At 47.9% G+C, this 14,805-nt stretch overlaps 1 protein-coding gene across 3 annotated transcripts; it reads right to left on the bottom strand.

The window, feature by feature from the left end:
* Window positions 1-297: 297 nt before the first annotated feature.
* On the bottom strand, window positions 298-14,319 carry PARK7 (Parkinsonism associated deglycase). 3 transcript variants are annotated; one of them, XM_081308466.1, is made up of 7 exons: window positions 14,173-14,319; window positions 12,895-13,003; window positions 11,352-11,453; window positions 8,962-9,021; window positions 7,990-8,059; window positions 3,978-4,064; window positions 298-641 (listed from the first exon to the last, which is right to left on the bottom strand). In XM_081308466.1, exons 2-7 carry the CDS (start codon window positions 12,982-12,984, stop codon window positions 481-483), a joined length of 570 nt encoding a protein of 189 aa, XP_081164592.1. In that variant the 5' UTR covers window positions 12,985-13,003; window positions 14,173-14,319; the 3' UTR covers window positions 298-480. The 3 variants fall into 3 exon arrangements, with proteins under 3 accessions (XP_081164592.1, XP_081164591.1, XP_081164593.1); XM_081308465.1 differs by having other exon boundaries at window positions 14,122-14,252; XM_081308467.1 differs by lacking the exon at window positions 3,978-4,064 and having other exon boundaries at window positions 14,122-14,252.
* Window positions 14,320-14,805: the final 486 nt, after the last annotated feature.

The raw sequence follows: 14,805 nt of genomic DNA on the forward strand, positions 1-14,805 counted from the left end.
GGCACTGCTCCCTGAGGAGGGGGAGAGACGCAGGGCAGTCTGGGAGTTTTCACCCCACCGGAGGTCCCTTTCCACAAAAGAAAGGAGGGGCCGACTTACAAAGTTCGCGGGTACAGCCCACTTCACGGCTCTGAACTGCACCATGAACACACAGCCGGGGAGCGGGTGGAAACGGCCAGACTCCTGAGGCGCTGCCCCGCTCTCCCCTCTTGGAGAGGGACCTCAGTGGTCACCTTCAGACTGATCATGAATTCAGTTTCACAGAAGAATCTGGAGACAAAGCAGCAGCAGCAGCAGTGTTGCTCAACGCCCTCTTTATTCTGCACACAAGGTTCAGGAGGCAGGGGCACAGTGTGCGGGCTGGGGGCACGCGGTGGCCACGTCACACAGCAGGCTGCCGCTGCCGTGCTGACCAACTGGCGCTGGTGAGCACAGTGAGAAGGACTACCGTCAGTCGCCTGGCCCCTTGGGGCAGGCATTCTAATCCTTAAGAACCAGGGGCGCCTTCACCTGGTTGGCCACCTCCTTGCCCATGAGCGCGTCCACGATGGCAAGGGCGAACTCAAAGCTGGTCCCAGGCCCACGGCTGGTGAGGATCAGGCCATCCTGCTCCACACGGCTCTCTGAATAGCTGTAGTGACCTGCCAGGTGGGAACGGCAAAATGCATCTTTAAAGGGCTCAGGAGGAGGCATGACAGTGACTGCTGGGTCAGCGCCCTGTCACAGCATGCCACAGGTCTCACATAAAGCCAGACAGAAACAACTCCTCCCGCTGGCTGGCTGAGGGGATCCCGAGCTCTCAGAAGGGCCTCCCAGACACGGAAGCAACTGCTTGGCAAGGGCCAGAGGACAGCTGCTGGAGCGAGCAGAGGATCGCCCGCCCGAGGGACGTGGTGCTGCCCGAGGTCCGCATGGAGGGCGTCCCTGGAGGGGGGTTCGCTAGTCCCTTTCTGTTCCCAGCACAAGCTGGCGTCCAAGATGCCTGCTGGAGCAGAGAGGGGAGGCATGGAAGGCGCGGGGCCCATCCCCCGTGGCCGGCTCCTGGCAATGCTGACTCCTCTGGGATTCCTCGGCTGACTCCCAAGCTCCCCGACACAGGAGCCTCCGCTCCCACTGCATGAAGCAGCCAGCCCCACAGCCTGGCCCACTACACCCTCCAGCTCCTCCTACTGAACCAGGCCTCTCTGGTCCAGGCAGAGAGGCCAGGGCCATCCTCTTGGCCCAGGAAGGTCCCCCACGCTCCCCACCCCACTGGTCTCAGCATCAGCACAGCCCTGCACAGGGCACGCCGACCCTCTCAAGTCAGGCCTGATGAATACCCCACCACTAACCTGTTTATTAGCTCCCGGAACTGACCATCTGTCCCCTTTCTGGCCCTTCCTCTGTGCCTGTCTGCCCAGAGTACCAATGGCACAAAGGTGGTGCCCTATGGTATGCAGATGGTAGTGTCCTTCAACCTGGTCTCTCTCGCCTATTTGTCATTTGAAGGCATGAGTGCAGCAGGCCCAGGTCTCCCCCACGGGCACCCCACCAACTCTCCCAGCACTAAAAAGGGCCCCAGAACTCCAAATTGTGGCACACAAGGCCCTCTGAGGCTTGGCCTCCGCAGAGACTGGAGTGCAGAGAAAAGACCATGTTTCAAGGGAGCTGGTAAGGGCTGACCAGGCAGAGGTGCGGAGTAAGGGGAGAAGGTGGGAGATGAAGGCCCAGAGATAAATGCTCAGAACTCGGTGAAGGGGCTGCAGGTGGACAGGCATCCAGGGTGACTGCAGTTGTCTCTGGGGTGGCGGTGACCCCACTTAAGTAATTTGCAGACACAGAAGGCCACTAGAGGGAGGGGAGGAGTCAAAGTAGACAAGGACCTCCGTGATGGATGAGAGCAGGGCTGCGCCCGCCCCGCCCAACTCAGCACAGCATGGCTCAGGCACCTGTGAGCCGGGGCACAGCTGCACCTTGTTCCTGTTTCTGGTCTTGACGCGCCACCAAAGCAGCAGCTCAGAAAGCGCTGGCTTAACAAATACGAAAAATGCAGCCAGAGCCTCCCCTTAAAGCAGAACCCCCATGCGTCAGTGGAAGTCTTGAGCTTTTCAAGGTGGGTTAACAGCGCCTGCAGCAATCTACACCTTACTATCATTAAAAATCAGGTCCTCAGGGCTGGGGTGGTAGCGCAGTGGTAGACTTGCCTAGAGTGTATGAGGCACTGGGTTTGAATCACAGCACCACATAAAAATAAACAAAGGTCCACTAAACAAAGTTTTTTTAAAAAAAGTCACCCACCAAAATAACAAGAGCACGGGGGAATCTCCCATCTACACTACTGTGGAGGAAACAAGGGCCTCTAGTTGAAGGGAAAGGTTCTCATGACTAAACCCATTTACTGCTGGCTAAACCAGGCCAGGATGGTCTAAAATGCAAAGCTAGAGAACCAGCGGGGCTGGCTGTCCAGACCTGCGACGCGCCACCCGGCCTGGAGGGTACAGCAAGCGAGAGGACCGGCAGCGACACCTGCCTGGGCCGTGGGGTGCACATGAGCTCACTGCCACCCCAGCCGGGGAAGATGCTACTGCTACGCTCAGGTGACAGATGAGGAAACCGAGGCTCAGAGAAATTAAAGACCCCACCTACGGTCCCACCTGAGTGAGGCCACCCATCAGAGAGCTGCCGGCGGCCCAGAGGTGACCACTGGAGCTTACCAACACAAAGGCCACCCGGGACAAAAAATGAATCACTGGAATTACAACTTGCTTGTTCAACACCTGACAAGCTGAGAGCCTCTGGACTGGACAGCTCCCCTGGGGAAACCTCACTGCCCCACCAAGTGTACCATGAGGCCAAGTCAAGGCCTCCCGCAGAGCAGTGCCCACCATGCCTGTGGCTGCTCCTCTCAGAGCACTAGGCCTGGCTCAGATGTCACATGCTTCCTCCTGACGGGACTCGCTAACTTCAGTGCCTGGTAACTTAAACACGCAGAGCCTTTCTGCCACGGGGGAGGGATGGGCAGAGGGCAAAACCTCGCCTGAGCAGCAGGAGCATGGCAGCTGCCTTGCCTGGTCCTGGGTATCAGGAGATTCACCAAGAAGAGGCTGTGAGCCTCGCAGCCTGCTCCCCGCCACCCCCAGTAAGAACACAGAGGCAAAGTGCGTGGGCGAGGCGGGCGAAGTGCCTGCTCTGGCTCCTTCCACCCTCTGAAATCTTTCTACTACCTCCAAGTAAATCAAACTCCTCCATTTAAATACCCAAAGCCAAAGCTTTAAAAAAAAAAAAAAAAAAAAGTTTTCATGCAGATAATATTACTCCCAACTTAATATCTAATTAATAAAAAATTACCGATTTTTCAAAAAAATACATAATAACAGTATGGTGGTGCACATCTATAATCCCAGCAGCTTGGGAGGCTGAGGCAGGAGGATTGTGGGTTCAAAGCCAGTCTCAGCAACTTAGCAAGACCCTATCTCTAAATATAAAATGCAAGAAAGGGCTGGGGATGTGGCTCAGTGGTTGAGTGGCCCTGAGTTCAATCCCTGGTACCAAAAAGAAAAGAAAAAGATAAGATGATGAAAGTAAGTGCCCAACTATTATTTAGAAAAGAAATAGGTCACCAAGGAAGCAGGCCATGCTGCCAAGGAAGCAGGCACTCTGGGAGAAGAAAGCAAGGTTCATTTTGCTGTGCACTGTGGGTAAATGGCACGTTCTAAACTATGGTCAGGGTTGTAACTGTACCCTAGGCTGCTGGAAAAGCATTCATAAAAACACAACCTCAGCATGTCTCATAACCACCTTCTGTCTGTGACAGCAGAGACCCAGAGCCCTGCTTCTGCAGCCCCAGGTGAGCACAGCTCCTGTGACACAGCTGCAGAGGACCAAGGCCACCCGCCTCAGCCCAGAACACCCTGTGTTGCCACCCCGTTCTAGCTGCAGATGGTGCTAATAAGTTTTCTCAGGTCTTTTTGTATATGAAAACATAAACACATACTTACTCCCATTCATCATTTTGTCTTTAGCAAGTGGGTGTGTTGTAACTTTACTTCCAAAACCTATTTCATGAGCCAAAAGAGCTGTAGGACCTAAAAATAAGATTAATAAAAACTTGAGGGCGACGAAGAGAAATCATACTTTAATATTCTAACAGCTAATGTATTCTTCAAAATTAAAAGCTCTTACATAAAACAGAGTTGTGGTTCTGAAATTAAACACTTCTTAGTAGGAGAGGTAAAGTACACTCTGAATAAATCATTTGCTGAGCACATGGGGCAAAATACACAAATCCAAAACACTTCAATAACGACTTAATCAAAAAGATTTAACCTGACACCTGTGAAGCACAGGCAGGCTAACAGCATGTGCCCAGGGACCCAATGCACCACGAGTACAAAGGTGGGGGAGACCACCTTGCATCTACTTCCTGCCTTACTCTTGGCAAAAAGAAAGATCTAGTTACACATTAAGGGCATCCAGTACCCTCTGGACTTCTGGACTTTGTTGCTATTTTATTTTTCTACCTGAAAGTGAAAAACAGAGAATTAATGTTCATTTATCCCTCTACCCATCTACATACTCAGGCAGTAAGAAGAGCACACTGCCCTGCCCGGAAGGAAACAACTGTGAAATAGTAACTCTTAAATATGAAGGCTGGAGAGCTTCTTAAAACTACCTATGCAGGGGGCTGGGGATGTAGCTCAGTTGGTAGAGTGCCTGCCTCGCAATGCACAAGGCTCTGGGTTCAATCCCCAGCACCACCAAGAAAGAAAAAACTAGTTATGCAAAGAACCACGCAGAAATGTCACCATGTGAAATCACGCACCCTGCTCTTAAGATAAAGCCTGAGGGGCTGGGGATGTGGCTCAAGAGGTAGTGCGCTCGCCTGGCGTGCGTGCAGCCCGATCCTCAGCACCACATACAAACAAAGATGTTGTGTCCGCCGATAACTAAAAAATAAATATTAAAAAAATTCTCTCATCTCATCTCTCTCTCTCTCAAAAAAAAAAAAAAAAAAAAAAAAAAAAAAAAAGATAAAGCCTGAAAATATATAGGCACCAGCCAGAGATTTCTACCCAAACAGAGTTCACTGGAAATGATCAACTTTAGCAATCACCGTAAGTCATGACCAGGTGGCTCAGCGGAAGCACTGGCCCTGCATGCACAGGGCTTCAGGGGCAGTCCCCAGCCTTACCACCTTACCTTCAAACTTTTTTTAAAAAAAATTTTTACTATACTTTTTGTTTTCTAAGTCTCACACACAATTCGAAGGCCCCAGGTCTCCCCTGGATGAGAGGACCCCGGACTGCTGCAGGCTCACACAGGTGCACCTTTCTGGCAACAGCACTCCTACACAGCAGGCCACACCGAGCACAGCTGCCACATACAGCAAGCCAAGGAAACCGATGCCGGGGCTTTCTGCCCGTGTCGGCTTCAAACCAAGTCCTCATTAAGTCCTTAAATCAAAAGCCTCAAACACATCTCTTTCTACCCTGACTTTTATTCTACACACAAGACAACTACTACAACCACTGTGGTAGCCAAATTTAAAAGTCTATGAAAATGGAATAACTATCTCACAACTTTTACTGAACACACACCAGCATGTCATGAACCACCACTCTTCAGTTTTTATTTGGTAAGATCTGAAGAACTAAGAAACCCCACAGGAGCTGATATTTTCAAGCAGGCTTCGGTGAGGACAGCAGCAAGGCGAGACCAGCAATCCTTAGGCTGCTCCCTGGGGCAGGGTTAAAAGCCTATGCAACTGTGGACAGAGGACTTTACTGATGCCTGGTCATGAAGCTCAGAGCTGCTTTCTGTGGCCTAGGAATCCTGCTTGGAAAATTAAAGGAGATATTTGTTATTCTTACTACTTGAGCCTCTGGTGCTGCTAGTCTCCCCTCCAGATCTGCTCTGAGCAAGGACCTGAGGGTGGGGCTAGCAGAATCCTCGTCCCACAGCACCATCAGGTGGAGACTTACAGGAACAACACCCTGGCCAACTCCCTGAGCATCCCTCCACGCTCATAGTAAAGCTCATTTTATCTTCTCAAGAAAGCCTCCCTTTCAATTTCTCTTTCTCATTTACTATCAGGGACTGACCTAATGTTCTTTCAGTTCAAAAGAAGTTCTCACATTCTAACTGCAACATTCCAAAAGAATCTTCTATTTATTTGCTGATTTAAACAGGGAAATCTCAACCAGACACAGCAGTGCACACCTGTAATCCCAGCTACTGGGGAGGCTGAGGCAGGAGGTTGGCAAGATCAAGGCCAGCCTGCTCAACTTAGCAAGACCCTGTCTCAAAATAAAAAATAAAAGGGCTGGAGTGTGGCTCAGTGGTAGAGCACCCTGGGCAATCCTTAGACCCATAAAACCAAAACATCAGCCCCCTCCCGCCACCCTCTGCTGTCCCATCGTCCCCATCCACATAATCACTGCAACATCCACTGCTCACACCTGTCTCTCTGTGCCCCCACTTTGCACACAGTACAGAGATGGTGGTACTGGATATTGAACAGGATAAACACACTGCTAGTGTAGTTTACTTTTTTAAAGTCAATTACTGTAGGGCCCATACTCCTGACATGGTAGTCAAGCTTATCCCAGCACAAGACAGTGAGCCACATGAGGCTGGTAATTTTGCTACCTCCATGACACTGCAGGACTAAAGGTCATGTGGTTTAGCTTTTAGCAGAGTAATAAGGAAACAAATCCAGGCAGACTCTCACTTTATTCATTTGGTCAAAGCACCTGAGAATGAGGCTAGCTTCCCAGCAGCAGAGCAGACAGAGACCAAACTAATAGGACCCATGACATATTCCCCAGGAGGGAGCAGCTGTTTGGGACACAGTGACTGCGGGCCTTCAGAGAAGCCCTTCTGTCCCAGGGCAGGCGGCAAGAGGCCAGCGCACCGGGGAACCCGAGGGCAAGGCCAGCCAGGGCAGGGGCCTCAGTTGTCCCTCCCAGTCTCTAGGCAGCAGCTTCAAGCACTGGATGTCTTAGGACACCTTCAGTTTGTATGTGGGTCACACCACTCACTGTGTGCCATGTTAGAAATTAAAACCGGGATTTTCAGGGGGTCCTGGGGATGGAACCCAGGGATTCAGGCATGCGAAGAGGTGTCCTATCCTTGAACTACACCCAAACCCTAAACTGGGAGATTTTAAAAGCATGAGAAGAAATTCACAGACAACAGTGCCCTGCCCAAATGACAGCTCTGACAACCTCTGATGCCACTCCTGTGTGAGAGCAGGAAAAGCAAGTGATCCCCAGGGTCTGCTCTCACCTGCCTACCCTCTGGAGGAAAATGAGCCCAGTACTGGGGCACAGAGTCCCTGCTGCAACCTCTTTAAAAGGCCTAACATACTGAACAAATACCAGCATGTCACTTTGAACAAACCACCCACCACGCTGCATTTATTCACTGGCTCTTCTGAGACACACTTCATGAAGACCACAGCAGGAAGGGCACTGGCCAGAGATATACACTTGACAGCAGGACAGCATCTGACCTTAAAGCAACAGGATGCACTTGCAATGACACAGATGACAGAATACTGCTACAAAGTCTCAAAGATGGGGGGACAACTACAAAGCACTAAAAGATTTTTTCTCAATTATGTGGCAGATGATGCAGGGCCCAAGACCACCTGACAGAGAGAATCAGGAAACACCCAGGACACAGGCTGCAAGCGCCCTGGCTTAAAAGCCTGCAGGGCAAGCTCAGGGCAGAGCTGTGGTGTTTATGTCTGAGAGGTTCTTGCTGACTGTGCTGGCAGGAAGATCTGCTGTGACAAGCTGTTCACTGAATTCCATTGGCCTTGTTTTCCTCTGAGGTCAACCGAACACAGAAAACAGTAAGTTGCACAGAATGCAGACCAAGGGTACAGAAAAGGCCGAGCAGACAACTGGACTCTGCTGAAAGGACATGACTTCATGCCACCCAAACCAGGCACACCAGGATGGAAGCCTTCAAGCCTTCTCCCCCTGCGCTGCTGGGGCACATTACCTGCACAGATGGCGGCTATGAGGCCCTTCCTGCTCTCCTGCTCCTTCAGGATCTCCTTCACAGCAGCAGACTGTCAAAGAAAACCAAAGACAGCCAGCTATGATTAGGCTGTAAACCAGTCTCTCGCCAGGAATCTTTGGCCAAATTTGATTTTAGTTTAAACCACAAGAGCTTCAATCTATTTCCCCAAAATATCTCTAAATCATTAATATGAAAATTATCAAATTCATATCATACCTATATTCTTACCCTCAGTCAAGGCATTTGTCCTGAAAGAAAAGCATCTCTCTTTGCTTAAAGACGACAGGAGAAAGCACTGTCTTCTGACACATTTGACCCCTGTGGTTCTGTTCTCCATGGAGAAAGAGGCAGAGGGGTGTGGGGGTCTTCAGACGGCAGAGTGAGGACTGACTGACCAGGAGACCTCCCTAATGTCCACTGCGCCTCTTCTAGTCTTTCTGTACACCCCACCCCTGCCTGCTCACCTGCCCCTCCCATCTCTTCTTCCCTGGTCACTCCTCACACAAGACTTAAAATGAAGAGGCTGTGGACCCCCCTGAAGCCATTGTCATTCATGCAGGCACCTCTAGTCCCCACAATCTCCCTCAACCAAGACTGCGGAGCAGATGGCTGGCCTCCCAGCTTCCTGTGTCAGCCTTCACAACATCAGAGCACTCTTCTGCAGCTGGGGAAACACACATGCTCTTACTGTGGACTGTGGGTGCCTCTCTTCATAGTAACTGACCACTGGCTCAGCTCTTTTCATACAAAAGCTATTAGAATATTTTTTAAAATAAAAATAAGTTTATAATACCATTTGGTTAATTTTAGTTGTTTTTCTTTCTTTCACAACCTTCTCCCTAAAATATCTAAATAACAAACTGCACAGAACATAAGTAGATGCTGAAATGCCTGCTTTAGACCCCACCCTGCCCAGCCTTTGGAGGTGTATGAGTAAATTTGAGCTTTTACCTCAGATAAATTCTGTGCACCCAGATTACCTCCTGGCAGAACCACCACATCGTATGGTCCCTGTAATAGTTCGAAAAATTTTAAAAAGAACATTTTATTTCAAATATATAATCAAAGTGACAATCTAATAACACTTTTGTCTTTTAAATGTGGATACAAATAAAGCATGGGAGATAATCCAAGTATCTGTCAAAAGAAAAATAGTTAGGGGCTGGGGTGTAGCTCAGCAATACAGCACACATGAGGCCCTGGTTCAATCTCCAAAACCACCCCCAAAAAGAATTTAAATAAGTCATGCTGAGTTCCTATGATGGGATGTTTCTAACTAGCAAAAAAAAATATGCAGAATATATGAATAGAGTAACATGAAAGGATGTCCACGTGGCAGAGCAGCAGCTCCAGATAACTGCACTCTTGTAAGAGACTGGGGTGCCCGAGCTGAAGGAGAACAATGGTTTGAGCCCAGCTGGGCTACACAGAGAGGCTGTCACACACATAGACCAAAGTATAAACAGCACACATACCCAGATGCACGTTATGCGAACCCACAAGCCACACACATCCCCCAGCTGTGTGTATACAGATACTCAGAGAGGCACAGCCACTAAAGGAGAGCAGAGTGGGGGACGGAGGGAGAATGAGAAAGGGACACTCAGCACTTCGACTTTATATATGTCTATCTCAGATGAATCGCCCTTTGTTTTTTCACCATGCTGGGGATTGAACCCAGGACCTTGCTTTGCCAAACACGTGCTCTGCCAAACCACATCCCAGCCCTGAATTATTATTTGAGAAGAATGTATGTAACAATTTTATGTATGTATATACGTATGTTTTGTGTGTATATATGTTTATATGTTTTGGTACCAGGGATTGAAGGGTACTCAACCTCTGAGCCACATTCCTGCCTTTTTTGTATAGTTTATTTTGATACAGGGTCTCACTAAATTGCTGAGGCTGGCTTTGAACTCTTGATCCTCCTGCCTAAGCTTCCTGAGTAGTGTGACATCTACTTTTTAGAATTACTTTTTAATATCATAAATATCTGACTTGTTTTAAACAAAGCAAAAACTCAAAAAACTAAATGGAAGTGAAGTACCTAATTTCTTTCACTCTTTAGAATTTAACTAAATGAATACTTACAAAGGTAACTGCTGATCTAAAATACTCTAGACACCACAGGATGAATAGAAAAGAGGAATCTTTTTTTTTTCTCTTCTATTTCTATTTTAACAGGATAAAAAAAAGAACTTGTATATACTAACAATGTTCCAATTCTCCACAAGCCAGCCATGAAATATTCACTGTGTGAGGACAACTCACATGGGGAATTCTGCTTGGGTTCTGGCAGAGCACAACCATGGTGAGCTCGGTCTGCCCCCTTTCTGCCACTGTCCCCTTGACTATGGCACAGCCCACCTCTCGTCCCCTGACAGGCCCATCTGAACCTGTGGCAAGGTGGGCAAGAGCTTCTGAGACAAGGGACCCAGCTTTCCCTAAGATAACCAGGAGAGCCTGTCACCCTCAAGGTGAGGACCATCCTTCTAAAGGTACTGAAAAAGCAAGGATCTTAGTAGAATCTTATCCATCCTGTAACCATTCTGCGCAAGCTGTTTCATCTGAGATGAATCAAACACCTGAGAAGCAGCTTTAAATGAAAATGGAGACCATCATGTAAGTGAAATAAGCCAGACTTGGAAAGTCACGGATGAAATGTTGCCTCTCATGTGTGGAAGCTGGAGCAGAGTAAGGAAAGAAGGCAGTAGGGGAGCAAGTAGGCTGTCATCAAGACCCAGGGAGGTCAGCAGAGCAAGAGGAGGAGAGTGAGAGGCAGGGAGGGAGGGAAAGAAATATGGGAGGGATCTAACAGAACAAAGTCGTACACACGCATAAATACACCAAAGGGAATTTCCTCTTCATGTACATGTAGAAAGAAACAATTAAAACTGAAGAGCAAAAGGGAGCGCTATAGAATAGAGGAGGGAGAGCGGGGAAGGGAAGGGGGAGGAAAAGCGGGGGAGTGGCCCACTGACACAGAATTCCTCCTATGTATACTTTTGTTAAAGGAACCCAAATACTATGTATCACAAACAAACAGCTTTAGAAAAAGGACAGAAAGAGGCTTCCACCAGCCTCCGCCTTCGCATCCATTCACTCATCCACACACCACCCTCCCACCTTCTGGACACAAAAGCAGTATCTACAACTGCCAGGTTCTATGGTACAGCAGAAAGGTGACACCCCCAAGTTTGGTGGAGAATATTTCCAAGGAAAATAATTTCCTTAAAATAAGTCTATTCTAACAATGACCTTATATATAATTAAAAGACATTTCAAGAAACTAACATAGAAGCCATATGAAGGAATAATTTCATGTACAGAAAACAAACCTGCTTTCGTGCATCTTCAAGACTGGCATCAGGACAAATGACAACATCACGGCTACACTGTACTGGGTCTTTTCCAGACAGACCTGCAACCATGACCTTAATCTAAGAGAAAGACATCATATTTAAGAATGCTGAGACATAAACTTAAGAGTAACATTTTCACATCTTTCCTGGGTTTTAAAATAACTTGACAGTAAATGTTGCAAGAAAACCACACTGAATGTAAGCTATTAAACTGATTATGTATTTAATAACTAGGTCTGTTGAGGTTTGCCTGGGACAACCCCAACTTATAGCCACTGTCCGGGCACCTCATCTGTCTAAAAAATCCTTTCTCCCACAAGTGATCTGATTCAGGAGATAAATTTCATGATCATTCTATTAATAACCCATCTTGCAAGGTTCCTGTTGCATTTAAACCTCATGGCATTTTTATAAGGTAGAAATGCAAGTTAAAAAATAAAAATCCCACGTTATTTTGCAAAAACTTAAAAAGCTAACAATACAAAGAGTTGGTACTAGGAAAAAAATGGGCATTTTTCTACCCTGCTGGTGGGTCTACAGACTGGTACACTGGAGAGCAACTTGGCAAAACCTATAACGATGACGCGGGTTTTCCCTGGGCCTAGCAATTCCATTTTTAGGTGCAGAGTCTGAAAAGCCTTCCCCACATTTGCACAAATCAATAAGTACAGTATGTACCACAGCATTGCAAGGCTGGACGCAGAAGAATGGACAGGTTGTGGCACATTCACATAGTGCAATATTAACAAGCAACACCAAATGAATAAGCTGGATTTTCAATTTTGGAACCAAAAAAGTATACAGTAAACAGACTGCAAGGCCAGACTGCCTGGGTCTACCACCTGGCTCCTCTATTTAAAACTCTGTAACTTGGGCACACTTCGTCTCTGTTCCTCAGTTTCTTCAACAGTAAAATGGGTTGCAATGCCTAACAGTTCTTATTAAGGTGTATATAAGTAAATGCCTTGCATGAAGTCTGGCACACTGACAATAGTCTGGAAGTGACCTTACAATGCAGAACCTTAAATATATATATATTTTAGTTGTAGATGGACACATTTATTTTATTTACTTATTTTTATGTGGTGCTGAGGTTTGCACCCAGTGCCTCACACATTAGATAAGCACTCTACCACTGAGCTACAACCCCAGCTCTTTAAGTATGTTTCTTTAAAGCAATTGCTCTTTAAGAAATGGGTCCACGGCTGTGCATTTTGGCACACGCCTATAGTCCTAGCTACTCAAGACTGAGATACGAGAACTGCTTGAGCCCAGAAGTTCAGGGCCAGCCTGCACAGAGTAGTCACACTGTCCTTGTGAAAGAAATGGGTCTGAAAGAAATAAGGCAAGATGTTAATAAGTATTAAACATGGGCAGTGAATAAAGAGATATTTGTTATTATGTAATCACTGTATTTTTGAACATATTTGAAATATTTCATGAAGTACTTTGGGTTTCACTCTATTCAATGTCTTTAAAAATCCAGACCTTTTGACAAGGACTAGTAAACAGCACTTACCCCAGCTCTTCTCATGACATCCACAGGGATGACGGTCTCCATCTCCTCTGCTCCTTTGGCCAGGATGACCAGGGCTCTTTTTGAAGCCATTTTGATGTTGTTTTAACACCTTAAAAAAAAATGTCAAAAAACTTTCAGTACAACCCTATAATAGCCAAAATATTTAAGTTAAGGAACATTTTAAAGCACACTAAGTATCTCCTAGGGAAATTATTTTGGTAAGTATTTTTTTTAAAGCATTTTGGTTAATAATCTACATAGTAGTTTCAGTTGCTCTGTTTCTGAGCTGAAGACAGAGATTGCTAACGTGTGTTTGATTTTCCTTTACCAAGTTTTCCTTTTCTTTCTATTTATTTTTGTGGTACTGGAGAATTAACTCAGGAGTGCAGTGTTCTACCACTGAGCTATAGACCTGGCAACCTGACCCCCACTTTTTTTTTTTTTTTTAATTTTGAAAGAGTGTCTACTTGGGCTGGGGATGTGGCTGAAACCAGCGCGTCCGTCTGGCATGCGTGCGGCCCGGGTTCGATCCTCAGCACCACGTACAAAAACAAAAAGATGTGGTGTCCGCCGAAAGACTAAAAAATAAATATTAAAAAAATTCTCTCTCGCTTTCTCTTAAAAAAAAAAAAAAAAAGAGTGTCTACTTAAGTTGCCAGGCTGGCCTTGAACTTGGGATCCTCCGTCTCAGCCTCCCTAGTATTATACAGACGGTCACTACAAGGGCAGGCTCTTTATCACGTTTTCTTAAACCCGATTTCTAATATGTTGAATATGAAGTTTTCTAAAACACGAATGTGGGTCTTGTCTTGCACTTGGCACGATGCAGTTCCTCAAGTACTGTTTCACAAAACCCAACCACACTGATTATCAACGGCAAAAAATGGGAACACAGTTTTGGCAACCAGCCTGCAAGAGCTTTGGAGAGGATTTTTTATATATTTTTCAATTTTTTTTTTAAGTTCCAATAAGAAAAGCAAAAGCTCCGGGGAGGGGCGTCAGCTGGCAGCGTCACACACGTGCACACGGTTCTCAGCCTGAGGAACGCGCACCGCTACCTGGAGCGCGGGGCTCTCGCGGAGGGCGAAGGCCAGCCGCCCGCGCTCCGCGACCGTAACCTACACACTTCCACATGCGCACGCCCTGCTCGCCCCCACCCGGCACCGCGCGCCCCAGGCCCGCCCGGCTCCCCGCAGGCGCTGGTCCGCAACCCGCTATCCTTCCCACCGTGGAAGGCCTCGACGCGGTCGGCAGCTCCGCGACCCCTGGGCCACTCACCCCGCGGAGCGAAGGCTGCTCACCCCAGCACGCACGCGCCGCGGGCCCTCGGCGCTGCACTGCGCAGACTCGCGCCGCTCGCGTCAGTGGGTCACTTCCGGCGGAGCTCGCTCGGCGAGCAGCTGGGGAGCCTGCCTTCGCACCCGGCGCCCCCGCGGGCCGGGCCGCTCTCCGCCGTTGCGCAGGTCGCCTTCCCTCTGTGCACGCACGTCGGCCTGGTTCCTCTCTCCTCTTTCTGCCGGACTCTTCCCGGGTTGTCCCCCTGCGCTTCGCCGCCGGTCCCGGGAGGCTCTGCGTTTCATGGGCAGTTTCTCTCCACGCTGTTAAAAGCTCTGCTGCCGCCGCCGCCGAGCCTACGGGATTAGAGGGATGCCAAGCAAAGAAGTCGATAAATACGTAGTGGGTAGTTTGTTTACAGGACCTAATTTTAAGTTTTTGGATATTAATGCTTTTGCCACTTTCAAACCAAGATGATGAAGATGACATTCCTGTCCTCATCCAGTTCCATCGCTTTTCCCTCCAGGTGACAGCGTTGTTAGCTTCCTGTACATCCTTCTCATGCAAGCACATGTATACTGTCAATGCTGTTATTTTCCTTCTTCCTCACATAAAAATGTTGTCCGTTGTGTACTT

The sequence above is a fragment of the Spermophilus citellus genome (assembly GCF_964194105.1).
Source record: "Spermophilus citellus genome assembly, chromosome: 9".
Classification (NCBI taxonomy): domain Eukaryota; kingdom Metazoa; phylum Chordata; class Mammalia; order Rodentia; family Sciuridae; genus Spermophilus; species Spermophilus citellus.